The sequence below is a fragment of the Vespula vulgaris genome, chromosome 2 (genome assembly GCF_905475345.1).
Source record: "Vespula vulgaris chromosome 2, iyVesVulg1.1, whole genome shotgun sequence".
NCBI lineage: Eukaryota > Metazoa > Arthropoda > Insecta > Hymenoptera > Vespidae > Vespula > Vespula vulgaris.
In genome coordinates, this window is record NC_066587.1 from 11,365,058 (window position 1) to 11,380,019 (window position 14,962).

A 14,962-nucleotide genomic window follows, 5' to 3' on the forward strand; every position below is an offset into this window, starting at 1 on the left:
CCATAATGAGCTCAAGAGGATCTCTTTTCTACGTGGAATAAAGCGACGATTGAAAAAGAGGAGGAGGTGGTGAAGCAGCAGCAGCAGCAGGAGGAGGAGGAGGAGGAGGAGGAGGAGGAGGAGGAGGAGCAACGGAGACCTCTATCACCGCTCGATTCGAGCGAAGAGAGAACGTACGCGGTAAAGATGCTTTCACGAGGTCGTCTTGGAGGACAAGTACGGAATCGTGGCCGGACGAGAGAGGCTCCACGGATTCGCGTACTCGATTCTCGCGGGTAGGGAGTGCCCGCGGGCAAACCATGAAGGAGCTACCTGCCTCCTTCGTAGACTTTAACCGGCTCCCAGGGCTGCGGCTTCGAATAGAAAAGGTGATCTTCCAACGTGATTTTCCATAATATTTTTTTATAACAATTTATATAAGACGTATGCAAGACGAATAAATATCTTATGTAGATTCAATATAATTGATAATGAATAATAAACACGTAGAAATATAATCACGATTCGATTTGCAGAAAATCTTCAACGACCGTATGAATATTCTCGTAAATGTTATTAAATGATCAGTTATTATACGATTGAATGAATTGGTAATATAAAAGCAGCTCTTTGTAAAAGATCATCATTCTGATTCGTATGTTCCTCAGCGAAGGAACTTATTATAGAAGGGATGAACGTTGAACTCGTAAACGTTGACAAGTCGTCCCGCCACAGATAAATGATTTTTGATATCCCACTACGAGTCCGAGGCTAGGCTCGCATCTTTCTAGGAAGATTCCGGTAGAACCAGTAACCAAGGTCCGTGCGAAGCAAACTGGCCAGCAGGAAACTGGACTCCAAGCCGCTCCAGGAGGTGTATAGCATGGTACAGAGTTTCTTTCTCTCGTTCGAGCGGCCCTGGAGATTCTTTACAGTCTTATACACAAGCGATATACACGTGTAGGAAGGCAAGAGGGCTGGTAGATGGACTCTCGGGGTTCCTGGCCTCGGATATACACGCTGAAGAAGCAACCAGCAGAGGAGGAAGAAGATCCAGAAGAAGAAAGAAGAAAAGAAGAAGAAGAAAGAAAGAAAGAAAGAAAGAAAGAGAAGAGGGAAGAACAGGGTACAACGTACGTAGGAGAAGGCTGCCTAGGTCGACCAGCTAGGCTGACCGGCTAGAAAGCCGGTTACCAATCCCAATCCCACTGGCGGCAGCCCCGTTCCTGAACTCGCTTCTTGGCCGCCTTCGGGCTGCCGGCTTGAACCTGAAATCAGTCGATGGACTGCGCCCCACCCAACGAGTCGGTACTCAAACCCACACGGGTACTTCCTCCACCTTCTCTTCTACTACTAATACTACTAGTCCTACTACTACTACTACTACTATTTCTTCTTCTTCCTTTTCTTCTTCTTCTTCTTCTTCTTCTTCTTCTTCTTCTTCTTCTTCTTCTTCTTCTTCTTCTTCTTCTTCTACTTCTACTCCTTCTTCTTCTTCTTCTGCTACTTCTCTTCTTTATCTTCTTTCAACCTCTTCACTGAAGAGAACTGAATAGCTCCATCTTCCAAGCCGAGAGAAGAAATGCGATAAGCTTTTTACTAGATTTCTCGAGTCATACTGAAATTTGCACGCCCACCGACCTTTCCTTCTCATACTTCCTTTTTTCGACTTGCAATCAAGAACTCTCATGAAAATGCCCCTTCTTTCTTTCCTTTTTTTTTCTTTTCTTTTCTTTTCTTTCATATAAACACCTTGGAAACATCTTTCATTGATAATCGTTAGAATTTTCGTAAAAATTGAGAAAGGAAGAGAAAGAATTATAGCACGAGCTAAACCATATGTCCTCGCGTAACACCCGTCTCTGCTACCAACAGAGAAAAACAATGAAAGAAAGAAAGATAGAAAGATCACCAATTCCAATTTCCTACTTTATCTCACGATCTTCGTACAAACGTCCATCTCCATTTGCGAGAGTAGATTTTCTGCGTACTGAGAAGAACGAAAGACCATCGTCGTCGTCGTCGTCGTCGTCGTCGTCGTCGTCGTCGTCGTCGACGTCGTCGTCGACTTCGGTAGCGTGAAAGTACCTACATCGAATATACCGTACCTACCTCGAGGAAGAAAAAAAGGAGAAGAAGAAAAGCAAGCGAGAAGAAGGACGAGGAGGCGCCCGGTCCATAAAGAGAAGACGACGTAGAGAATATGAAGGAGAAGAAATGAACTACGAAGAAGAAGAAGAAGAAGAAGAAGTGGTGGTGGCGGTCGAGAGTCTTGCGCGAGAAGACGTACGACGGTCGAACGATGGTCATCTTGAAAAGAGAAGAGTCGCATAGACGATAGAGCAAGGTGAGGAGTAAGAAGAGGATAGGGTGAGGTGAGGTGAGGTGAGGTGAGGTGAGGTGAGGTGAAGTGAGATGAGGTGAGGTGAGGTGGGGTGAGGAGGTGAGGTAAGGGGTAAGCCATCTGCCGCGGCGTCTTACGGGCCGATGCCTGCTTGGATCATTACGCAATGACCACGTCTGAGATATAGAAGGCCCGCTTCGAAACCAGTTTCGAATAGCCGCCAGGGAAGATACATGAAAGAGGCGTGCGGCGTAGAGAGGGGAGGAATATGAGTGCGTGTGTACGAGAAAAGGGAAAGAAAGAGAGAGAGAGAGAGAGAGAGAGAGAGAGAGAGAGAGAGAAGAAGAAGATTGTGAATTATCCTTCCGCAACCTCACCTAACTGAACCGCAGACGAATCGCGGTACCACGATGTACCAAACGGTGTCTCGTGAATAGGAAGAATCGAGTTTGTCCGACATTCCTTTGCTCTTTATCCTTTTAACGAAACACTCGTATCATTAAATCAAAATAGAGGGAAGAGAAAGAGAGAGAAGAGAGGATTGGAAATTGTGAATTTTTGAACTTCGAGGATCATCGATATTTTTTTTTTGTTTTTTTTGTTTTTTTTTGATTGGTCATCATAATGTTCTTCGAACGATTTCGATTATAATTAGAGAGTTGATAGCAAACAGGATAAATCTGGTCTAGTGATTTCTTTCGTAAAAATCTCGCGGACCGTACTAAAGACAAAACTTCTTTTTTCTTTTTCTTCTTTTTTGTCTCTGTCCCGACAGGGAAACAAGGCGAACCATCACTCACGCCAAGCTCGATGACAAAACTTAGCGAGGCAAAGAGCTGGTACACCTTGGCCCCAGCAAACTACTACTCGTGAGAGCCGTTCGCTACGAGGACAGCAAAGTCGAACGATCGAAACCGAAACGAGCAAGAATTGTGTTTACAAAAGCGTTTAACAAATTTGATTTATTTTCCTCTTTTTTTTTTCTTTTTGTTTTCGTTCCCCCCCCCCCCTCTCTCTCTCTCTCTTTTTTTCTCTTTTTTTCCCTTTTTTTTATTCGAAAAATGACCGATAACCTCTGACACAGTTTGTATTCGTAATAAAAATAATAATTGGAATATCCAGGGAACTTTTTTGATTCTACGACGAACGAAAAAGAGGGGACTAGTAGTATACTACTATTACTAACGTAATTTCCAATAAATCGCGATATTCTAAACTGACGCGAGCAATCGTTTGATGATTAACGATATATACCAAATACCTGGAATACTCAATTACGTAATGTAGCGCTATTGATCCAAAGATCCTTGGTTAATCACGAGCAAAGTGTTAAAATCCCATTCTTGATACATAACCGATAAAAATAATTCGCATATTCGAACAAACGTTGCTAGTTCGTTTATCGAAATAGTTCAACTTTGAAAGAAATTATTTGACATAAAAAAGAGGGATGAAGAAAGAAAAAAGAGAGAGAAAGATAAAGACAGAAAGAGAAGATGAGAGGAAACTTAAGACAGTGAGAGGAGAGTAAATCTTCCTAGAGAATGGTGCATCTCGCAAGGATCATGAGAGGAGAGAGGAAAGGTCAAGAAGAAGGCAAGAAAGAGAATGTGAAATAGAGATAGAGCTAATGATCATAGATAAAAGTTCCTGCTAAGTATATAAGATAGAAAGAGATAGAAAAATAGACAAAGAAAAAGAAAAAGAGAGAGAGAGAGAACGAAAAAACGAAGAAAAAAGAAAGAGATAGAAAGAACGAAAAAACGAGAGATGAGATACAGTAAGAGAGAAAAAGAATGATCGGATGAAATAAGGTGTTACCTGTAAGAGTGGAGTTGTTAATGGTGTTGTTTGCCGTGGAAATAGTCGATTGGCTGGTGACAGGTGTGCCAACTGTGGTGGCCGTGGTTGTCGAAGAGTTATTTGGCGAGAGGGCCGCGTTCGCAGCCTGCGCCTGTGCCTGTGCCTGTGCCTGTGCCTGAGCCTGCTGTTGAAGATTATAATTCCACGCTAGCAGCATCAGCTTCAGCTTATCCGCGTCTTTCATGAGCGCGCCTGCCGGAAATTAAAATGTGTGATGCCAATTTGCTTCAATTTATTATGACAATTATCAATTATCTTCGATCTTATCGTGTCGAAGTTTTTTGTGTATATATGTATATATATATATATATATATATATATATATATATATATATATATATATGTATGTATGTATGTATGTATGTAGGTATATCTGTTTGTAAACTTGAGAGTGAGAGAAAATTATCTCCTTTGTTCATCGTCTTTTCCTTGAATTTTATTTCATTCTTTCTTTTTTTTTTCCTTTCTTTATCCATTTTCGCATTTCCTCGTCAAAAAGGATTTTGTTGAATGGAAGTTTTATAGACGATAACGTGACTATCCGAGGTACATAATTAAAAGTCATCGAAGGATATCGTTAGATCCTATAAATTCTCTCGATCGATAATACATCACATTGATCATAAATATCTTTACAATTTCAAATATCTTCGTCTTTCTCGTGGAAAAAAAAAAAAAGAAAAAAGAAAGAAGAAACAACTCTAACGAAAGGAAATACATAGAACCGTAAAAATTAAAGAGCGAAAACAAAAACAAGAAAAAAATGATAAAGATAAGAACGAGATAAACGAAATAAATAAAAAAAAAACAACGAATCGAATATTTCATGACGTTCTTGATCTTTCATTTCTTTCCATGTGTAAAATCGTGTGATTTGGATATCACGAAATTGATCGCAGTGACAGCGAGAAACGAGTTAACTTTGGGATATTTCATTGGATCTATTTAACAATGCAACAGGTCTAATGGCAAAGATTAGTGTACCGCGCGCGTTAGGTTAATCGTAGGTGACAGAAAACGAATAGAACGGAATAGATAGAAATGGATAAAAATGTAGATAGATAGATAGATAGATAGAGAGAGAGAGAGAGAGAGAGAGAGTGAGAGAGAGGAAAGCCCGAGAGAACGATAATTGTAAACAGATGAGAGAGAGAGAGAGAGAGGGAGAGAAAATTATGCGGATAAATCGAACAAATCGATCGTCATTTTAATGATGATTTCGCGGCCTTCGCGGTTCGTACTTAACGATTAATTTCGCTAAAACACCGAGTCATAATTTATCCCTACCCCTTTTCCAAACGTCACCACTGCGATCGATCTCGAACGTCGTTACGTTATTGATTACCCGTGTCCGTAGGATTCGACGTTGCGATTAACAACGTTCTACCGGTTGAAAACCCATCCATCTATATGTTATATGTATGAGAAAACGAGAGAGAGAGAGAGAGAGAGAAAGAGAAAGAGAAATAGAAAGAGAGAGAAAGAGAGAGAAAGAGGGAAAAAAAAGCCAATGGAGTGGCTTTCGTTGAGCTTTTCATCAATGGGAATTCTAGCGCATGGATTTTCTCTTTTTACTGGCTAACAGCTTAGTACGTCATAGGTACTCGTTAATATGAAACATTTATTGATATTTATACGTTAACCGAGTCTTGTATAATTTTTTTTTTTTTTTTTTTTTTTTTTTTTTAATTATATCGTTGAAGGGGATCAATGATTTCAATGAATCTTTTATAAATAGTATTTGGAAATAAAGATATAATTGCGAAGATGTAATTTGAAAATTAATGAAATGAATTTAGAAAGGTGCACGTTATATCGAAGTTATTTATCTATACACATTCTCGTCGAATTAGAATTAAAAAAGTAATTTAAGTAATATACGATCGATGTTAGAACGAAAGTACTCGAACGGAGGATGCTATGAAAGAATTCGAAGGATATTGAAGAGAGAAGGAGAAAAAAAAAGGAAAAGGTCGAAGAATTATTTCGTTCAATGGATTTAGAGGTGGACGGTTTATGGGAGTTGTATGACGTCTAAATCAATAATGCAGAAACGTACTCCTCTGCCACATAGTATTGGGGTCAGATTCCCAAAATGGGTACAACCTGACCTGAGAAAGATGGAGAGAGAGAGAGAGAGAGAGAGAGAGATAAAGATAGAGGTAGATAGAAGAAGGTATAGAGATAAAAGAGATGATTAGTTACCATAGTAAATATATACTCAGAAAATTAATTCATTCAATTGAAAAGAGATAATATATTCGCGATGTGTTCTGATCGATCGAGAGATCGATAAGTAAAATTTTCCTCGCGTAAATTTTGGAAACATTTAAGAAATAAATAGAGAAAGTTTCACGTTATATAAATTATTAACGATGAAATAATTTCTGCTCACTTGAATAGTGATCGTCCTCGGATATATCAGCCGGCTCTGGAGTCGAAATGTTTTCCTGTAACAGATAGAAAATCGGCTCGTTAAAAATAAAATACACAGATTAACAATTTGATTATGTCACGTAGAGAATTTGCAACGATGTAGAACAAGTTGTACATTCCATGGGAAAACAATAGGAACGACGAATTGGTTGATGTACATATATTTTGCATCGTTCGTTATGATTCTAGGAATTCGAAGAGAGAAAAAGAGAGAGAGAGAGAGAGAGAGAGAGAGAATTGGTGGTGGAAGGGGAATAGCAATTAACGTTATTAGATTCACATAACTCGAACGATTCGAAATGGAAATAATATACGAATTGGTCGTTGCGAGAAAACGCGAAAATTATTTAGTCGCCGTTTCATATCAGCTTAAATATTCGTACATATATATATACACCCACACACGCGCGCGCGCGCGCGCACGCACGCACGCACGCACGCATATACATATAGATCGCATTTACTTTAAGCGGGTGGAAAACTTTTCTGTTTGCGAAAGCTCTTCTCGTAAAGGCAAGACTTTAATACGGCAGAGCCGCGAAATGGCCGTGGACTTTATTGGCCCGGATCAAGAGTCCGTCCGTCCAGCGCCGGCATGCGGCTTGCGGTTTGTCCAAACGCAATTTACTTACGACTCGGCGCTTCTGCGTGCCGAGAAAGGCTAACTCCTCGTCTCGTCGAAAGAAGACTCGAGAACGCGCCAATGAGATTTAAACCATCGCATTTTATCCGACCGTTCTTCCTAGGCCCTTTAAATCCCCCTTATTTTATCTTATCTTTCTCGTGTGATACAAAATTTTATTATCTCGTACGAGAGAGAAAAAGAGAGAGAAAGAGAGAGAATGACGACGATCGATAATCGTCTCTATCGTCTCGAACGATCGTCATTATAAAATACTTAGTTTCAATAATTTTCTAATAATTTCGTATTAATCAGCTGTTAACAGAATTCAAATGTTATTCATAAATCAAAAGAAAAAAGAGTCAAGATAGAAGAGGATAATGATCGACCGACAAAGTGCGATTTAATCGATCTATAAAGCCAACGAGTCGACCGATTAAACGATCCCACCGAGCATGCTGGTGGTGTCGTAAGTCTCGCGTATAAAGGAATCGACTGGGAGTCGGTACGAGTGCAAACAACGAGGACGACGACGACGACGACGACGACGACGACGACGACGACGACGACGACGACGACGAAAGCAGTAACGGCAGCAACGGCAGCAGCAACAGCAGCAGCAACAGCAGCAGCAGCCTCTCCTATCTGTGTCAGGTCTCGTGTTGCAACTCCAGAAGGTCGACCGGTATACAACGCGGAGAGCACGGCCAATTGATACCGAGCAGAACTTCGTGTCGAGGCCCAAAGAGATCTTTCGTACACACACGACAGAAACGAGCGCCGACGGCCTGACTTTACGCCCGTCTCCAGATATGTTATACTACTACGTACATACGTTGTTTCTCTCTTTCTCTCTCTCTCTCTCTCTCTTTTCTCTCTCTCTCTTCTCTCTCTCTCTCTCTCTCTCTCTCTCTCTCTCTCTCTCTCTCTCTCTCTCTCTCTCTTTCGTCGTCCGCAAAAAGTATGGCTGACGTAACCGAGAAATTCCGACGAGTCTCCGGACACGGAGCGAAGATGAAAGAGAAAAAGAGAGAGATATCATTTATCGTAGAAACTTGCATGCAGTTTTAAACCACAAAAAGGTACGGAAGACTATAACGAACATAATAGAGAACGAATAATTATTACAAGAGAACGATTAATAATTAAACTTACAATAAGAAATAAAAAAGTGATGGGTATTGTAAAATCGATCGAAGATGATCGAAAAAAATATTGAAATTTCCAAGATGATCGTCGATCTTTCGGATGTTAAATAAAAAGGAAAATGAGAGAAAGAGGATAAAGTCGTTGGATATATCTTTATTATCTTTCACATTTTTTATAAGTATCGTCTCGTAAGAATATTCAATTATTTCTCTCTTCGTTCAGAAAAAAGATGAGAGAAAGAGAGAAAAAGAGACAGAGAGAGATGATCCTACAGAATGTATCAGCTTTTCGACTGCATTATATCTACTACTACCGTAGAAGGTAAAATTCAAAAGGGGCAGAGAATCTGTTTAATAATCGCTGGAATTTATTGGCAACGAGCGAACGAAATTTCTTTTCCTTGGCCGATGTTAGGCGAATATCGAAAGAAGGAGTGTGGTAGGTTATACGGAACGGATCTACCTCACCTTTGAATCCAAGATAAGAAGATTAATAAATATAAATCGACTTTTTATCTCGTCGAATGAAAAGAGAAGGAAAAAGAACAGAAGAGAAAAGAAGAGAGAAAGACGAAAGAAGAGAAGAAAGAAAAGAGTTGAAGAATCGATTGATCGGTAGATATCGACGACATTTTTTTCCTACTGAAGAGAGATCGACTCAGCCATTTGAACCGTCCTCGAGGGAAAAGTTGGCGATGATCGATCGCCGCGCTTGGAAATGACAATTATAGCGAGTTTCCACCCGAATAGCAGCACCATCTGATCGCTTCAACCTGTTGCTGAATGCTTTAAATCCGACCACCCCTCCTTCTCCTCCTCCTCCTCCTCCTCCTTTTCCTCCTACTCATCCTCCACCTTCTCGGTCTCCTTCGATCAGAATTCGGAGAGAAATCTAATTCCGTCGTTGATGTTCCTCTTGCACAGAACGATTTCAGTTACCAATAAATAATCTCTTTCTCTCTCTCTCTCTTTTAATATCTTTTTTCTTTCTCTCTCATTTTGTTTCATTCTCTCTTTCTTTCCACAGGGAGCACGGTAGCGGCCCGCTTCTCTTCTTTCTTTCGCATTCTGTTCGTCTCTGTTTCTCTCTCTCTTTCTTTCTCTCTGTCTCTCACCTACGCACGGGCCGCCCCACTTCCGGCGGATGTACCCTGATAAATGGGAATCTCACTGCACGAGGCACGGCCAGTAGTCAGACTCGTATACCTACACCTACTCGGGTGCGGCCACGCTTTACTGGAGAAAAGCTTTAAGAGAACGAATACTGTACTCTATATCTTGATTTTCAAAACGAACAAGGAGAATGGAAATGACGAGAGCAAGAAGTCAACAAGGAAACAAATTATTCGCCATCGTAAACTCTCTTTTTATTTCTTTCTCTTTCTTTCTCTTTCTCTTTCCGTTCTTTCTTTCTGTTCGTTGAAATAAACGATTTGCAGCAGACTCCTGGAAATCTCAAGATCTCGATCGTTACTCTGAGAAGGCACAACTTCTTTTTCTTATATATATATATATATAATATAAGATATATGTATATATATATATATCTTCTTTCCTATGTGCATAAGCGTACGAACACGAGGTTGCGTTAAAGTTGACGCGACTAAACGAGTCTACGAGGAGACGTAACGCCTCCCCCCATCTCCCCGCCCCCTCCCTCCCACCCTCTGTCGTCGCTCTCGTCATCGTCATTCTCCTCGTCATTCTCGTCGTCATCGTCCTGGAAAAATATGCATACGAACCGTGTATCTACGTGGGAACGAGCGAGTTACGTCGACTCGTTGCAGAAGAAAGGATATGGTAGGAGGAAAAGAGAGAAGGCAATAATCGCGAGAGTTCCTCTTGCTCTCATTGGCGAGCCTTGAAAACCGGGCCTATACAGTGAGAAAGATAGATAAAGAGAAAAAAAAAGAGAGGAAAAGAAACATTTGGAATCGTCCTGGACCGAGGAAAGCATCGTTCTCTCGGAAAAAAGAAGGGAAAAAACGAGAGAGAGAGAGAGAGAGAGAGAGAGAGAGAGAGAGAGAGAGAGAAAGAGAGAGAGATAAACAGAAAAAGAGAGCGAGAGAGAGAAAGAGATAAAGAGAAAAAGACAGAGACAGAGAGAGAGAGAGAAAGGGAGAAGCGAAGAACACGTTGGGGAGATACGGTTGGAACATTTGTTTAGTTGGCTACAATTAAGCCACTTGGCGGCAATTGTTTGTCGCTCAGCACAGAATTCCGCTCCCACCGTGCGCGCGAGTAGTACGGCTCTTATAAATGCGTCGCGTGTACGTATGTACGACGATCGCGGCTCTCTCTCTCTCTCTCTCTCTCTCTCTCTCTCTCTCTCTCTCTCTCCTACTAGTCTCTCTTTTCGCTTCACCTCGTACCACCTCATCTCTCCACCACCTCTCTCATCTCGTGCGCGCTCGCGCACACCGATCACAGCGGTCGAGAGCTAGAGCACAACGTGCCGTTGTTGTACCAACTCGCCACCAACACAGCAATTCCAGACGATAAAGCGGAGCGAGTTGTTGGGGTTAAGGGTCAACCGGGTCCAGTAGCCGGTGTCCGACCAATCAGCGCCCGGCAACCGACCGGACACACTACGAGATCGGCCAAGACGATTGCCTTTTGTCTTTCATTTTTTCTCTTATTTCTTCTCGTTCCTTTTATTTTTATTCATCTCTTTCGGTTTCTTTTTTTTCATTTTTTCTTTCCTTCTCCCTTTTTCCTATTTTTTTTTTTTTTCTTATACATTATTTCTCTCTACTCCGATATCATTGAGATATATCCATTATCAAGATCGATTACTTTCCGATACGAGTAACGAGATATTTCTAGGAGGTGCTAATAAAATACAATTCCACATACACGTTGAGAACACAATTAAGAAGCGACTTCATCTTTCGAAGCATATCACATACGTATATACACATACGTACCACTATCATATACGCGTGTACATATCTATACATACTCATATATACGTATACATCGCAACGTTTCAAGAGGTCTCACTATATCCTCTCATCAAGAATCGAAAGGACTAAGTGGTGTATCAAAGAGCCATAGCTCCGTTAGAGTGATTGCTACGAGGGACCATGGAAATGGGCGGTTCCGTTGTTCTCTCATTTCTTCCTCTCTCTACTCCTTTCTCTCTCTCTCTCTCTCTCTCTCTCTCTCTCTCTCTCTCTCTCTCTCTCTCGCCTTGTCTCTCTATCTTTCTCTCTTTTATCTTTTTCTGCGGTTCTTGAATAATGGGGAAATGATTGCGGCCTACCGATCGTTCCTCCAACGTGTATTTTGACCGGAACAAAATACAAGCTTTCCATCACCCTCACTTTATCTCTCTTCTCCTATCGTTCTCGATCCCTCCCTTAACCTTTCTCTATCTCTATCTCTCTCTCTCTCTCTCCCTCTTTCTTAATCTTTCTCTATCTCTCTCTCTCTCTCTCTCTCTCTCTCTTTCTCTCTCTGTCGTTTTCCCTTTCTTTCTCTTTCTCTCTTTCTCTTTAGACCCGTCTCACACCACAGACACGTCTCCGTCGATTCGTGCGAGCGCTTCTCAATTTCGGCTCATTTGCCTACCAAATCCGGCGGCGTCCTATATACGGCCGAAGAGCCGAACGATGAATGGATCCCAAGGTCGCCGGTAATTACTCGTTCGAACTCGAGCCTCGCTTTTCCCTTCGGACAAATATTTTCTCTATGCTCCGTTGCCTCCTCGCTGCAGCAGCCTGTTGCAGCGACGATTCTCGCCTCCCTCTTTTCTTTCCTCTCCTTTCCTCTTTCTTTTTCCTTTTCTTTTTCCTAGCGAAACATTCCCTTCCTTTCGACGTTACAACTCCTTCTCCTTCTCCCCCTCCTCCTCCTCCTCCTGCTCCTCCTTCAGCTCTGACAATTACACGGAAATAAGATGAGACGTAAATATTTAAAAAAAAAAAAAAGAAAACATCTTACGTAAAATTCTCACGAAGAAAATCGATCGCGAACAGTCTGTTTTGTAGAATGATCTTGGAAGACGATCACGAAAAATTTTACAGATGGAGTCATCCTTTCGACGACGGTGAAGAACGTGATCGAAGTCGAGAAAAGGAAAGAAGAGAGGGGAAAGAGGAAAGAGAAGGAGAAGAAGAAGAAGAAGAAGTAACGAGTGGGTAATGACGAAACTCTCTTATCGTGCTTTTTGTCATTCGAGGATATGCTCGCGGTATATTCGCCAAATCACGCGTCGATCGACCTATATAGCTCGATCAAAGTAGAAGGAGATAGAAGAAAAAAGAGAGAGGGAGAGAGATAGACACACACACACAGAGACAGGCAGACAAACAGAGAGACAGAGAGAGAGAGACAGAGAAAGAGAGAGAGAGAGAGAGAAGGAGAAGGGAGGAGAAGCGTAGAGGAGCAAAAGAACCGATGACGTCATCGTGAACGTATGCGCCAAAGCGACTACGTCTTGTCCAGGTTGCGTCAAGGGGATTCGAGAAGAAGAAGCCGAGGAGGAGGAGAAGAAGCGGGAGGAGGAGGAGAAGGAGGAGGAGGAGGAGGAAGAAGAAGTTCGCATCGGAGGAGCAGCTCTTTTCTGATCTGAAAAGCCAATGCGTGGAGGAGAGTAGAAGGAGGAGGAGGAGGAGGAGGAGGAGAACGATGGGGTCAACCGAGTCGGGATAACCTCACACGTGTGCGCCCCAAAAAAGAAAGAAGAAGAGAGGAAGAGGGAGAAGGAGGAGGAGGAACGACGACGAAGGAGGCAACCAGTGGCGTCGCCAAGAAAGATTTGCTTTTCCTCCTGAAATGTACGTATCTATGTCTCGTTCTGTTATTTACAAGGATTATATATCTTTCTTTCTTTCTCTGTCTGTCTGTATGCCTGTCTGGTTCTGTCTTTCTTTTTTTCTTTCTTTTTTTCTTTCTTTCTCTCTATCTCTCTCTCTCTCTTTCTCTCTCTCTATTTCTCACGAAGTTTGACGGTGGACGGGAAAAAAGATTAGAAAATTTCCGTCAAAATTTAGCGGAAATGAACTCGTCCTAGCCGACTCTCTCTCTTTCTCTCTACCTACATATATTGGATTTTGCGAGGGGGCTCTGACCGGTTGACAAACTCGTTTCGGTTAGCTTCTCGTCTAGCTAGTCGGGTTATATACGTGAGAACGAAAAATAGAAATAGGCGAGCTTCAACCTAGGTAGACCTTCAACCTATACGAAGTTGAAAGGATCCGTATTCTTTACATTCAATTCATGTGCAAAGCAAGGATGCATCTATATGGTATTCCTTTTTCTTCTCTCTCTCTCTCTCTCTTTCTTTTAGTAAAACATGAAATGATAAAGAAGAGAAAGAGAGAGAGAGAGAGAGAGGAAGAAAGAAATTTTAAACGAAATCAATTCGCAAGGATAATTGAGATGAAAACTAAATAAGGGACAAGAAAGGGTTATAGATTAATACTGGGCAAGAAGGAATAAAGAAAAACAGAGAGAGAGAGAGAGAGAGACAGAAATAAAGAAATAAAGAAATAAAGAAAGATGGCGAAGAAGACAAGGAGGATGGTTCACCGTGTGTTCCAACCGTTGTCGCGGTTGGCTACCTTACTTGACCCCTGCGCAACGAGGGACAATTGGGTGTAACAGTCTCCCATTCGTCTGCCCGTCCATCCGTTCTCGTCCCGCGTTCGTCCCGCAGGCCGTACGTGTCGCGACGGCACCGTGTCCGTGTTTCTCTGAATCCTCGCCCGTGTAATACATCCATTATTCTCCGAGCGTAGAGCACATGTGCGCTCCACGCTCCGGTATTATACGTTCAAAGAGCAACGAGAAAGAGAAAGAGAGAGAGAGAGAGAGAGAGAGAGACAGAGAGAAAGAGAAAGAGAAAGAGAAAGAGAAAGACGGAGAGAGAGAGAGAGAGAGAGAAACTTTTCTCGTCGAAAGAGAGAAAAAGAACAAAACAGAGTGCGTGCATCGAGGACAGCAAACGGAGAACCTCCACGAAGGGGAGCGACAACGTATGCGCGTGCGTAAGCATTGCCCTTGCGTTTCGAAGAAGATTCGAGAGAGAGAGAGAGAGAGGGGGGGGGGAGAGAAAGAGAGAGGGAGTGATACCCGTTTCAGTTTCTTTCCAGGTCGAAACCTTGAAAAGCTTGATAGACAGATCGTCCTCGAATTTGCTTCGGAATAACCCAAATTTACCTAATTTTCCATTTCAAAGGAGACATTCATAAGATAGTAAGATATCAGTACTCTTAAGGTTGCTTTCTAAACGTGTTTAGAAGAAATAAGCCTTTGGAGATGGCAACTTAAAGCCTATCTCTTTTCTGAAAGACATTGAGATAGAGATAGAAAGAGAAAGAGAGAGAGAGAGAGAGAGAAAGAGAAGGATGATAACGATCCAACGAGAAAGAGAGAAAGAGGTATAGGTTCACCGAGAGAACCGCCAGGAGAATATTATACTTAGCGATGACGCGTGTACACGCCACGACTAGAAGGAGAGCTCGACTCTCATCGAGACTCCTCGTGTGAGAAGGAAGGAGTAAGAGAAAGGGTGAAGAGGAGAAGGAGAAGGAGAAGGAGGAAAAGGAGGTGAAGGAGGTGGAG

General features: G+C 42.0%; 1 protein-coding gene and 1 long non-coding RNA gene across 8 annotated transcripts in view; both read right to left on the reverse strand.

Annotated features, from left to right (window-relative positions):
- LOC127073054 (nucleolar protein 4-like) overlaps positions 1 to 14,962 on the reverse strand; it is a 57,480-nt gene that overhangs the window by 12,100 nt on the left and 30,418 nt on the right. For all 7 annotated transcript variants that reach the window (XM_051014064.1, XM_051014063.1, XM_051014069.1 and 4 more), the window contains 2 exons: positions 6,582 to 6,636; positions 4,145 to 4,378 (listed from right to left, as the gene is read on the reverse strand). In XM_051014064.1, the coding sequence (XP_050870021.1) occupies positions 4,145 to 4,378; positions 6,582 to 6,636 (289 nt within the window). The remainder of the gene's footprint in view (positions 1 to 4,144; positions 4,379 to 6,581; positions 6,637 to 14,962) is intronic.
- On the reverse strand, positions 8,532 to 13,019 carry LOC127073063 (uncharacterized). The gene is made up of 2 exons (XR_007785657.1): positions 12,338 to 13,019; positions 8,532 to 12,271 (listed from the first exon to the last, which is right to left on the reverse strand). It is a non-coding gene; the product is annotated as an uncharacterized LOC127073063 (long non-coding RNA).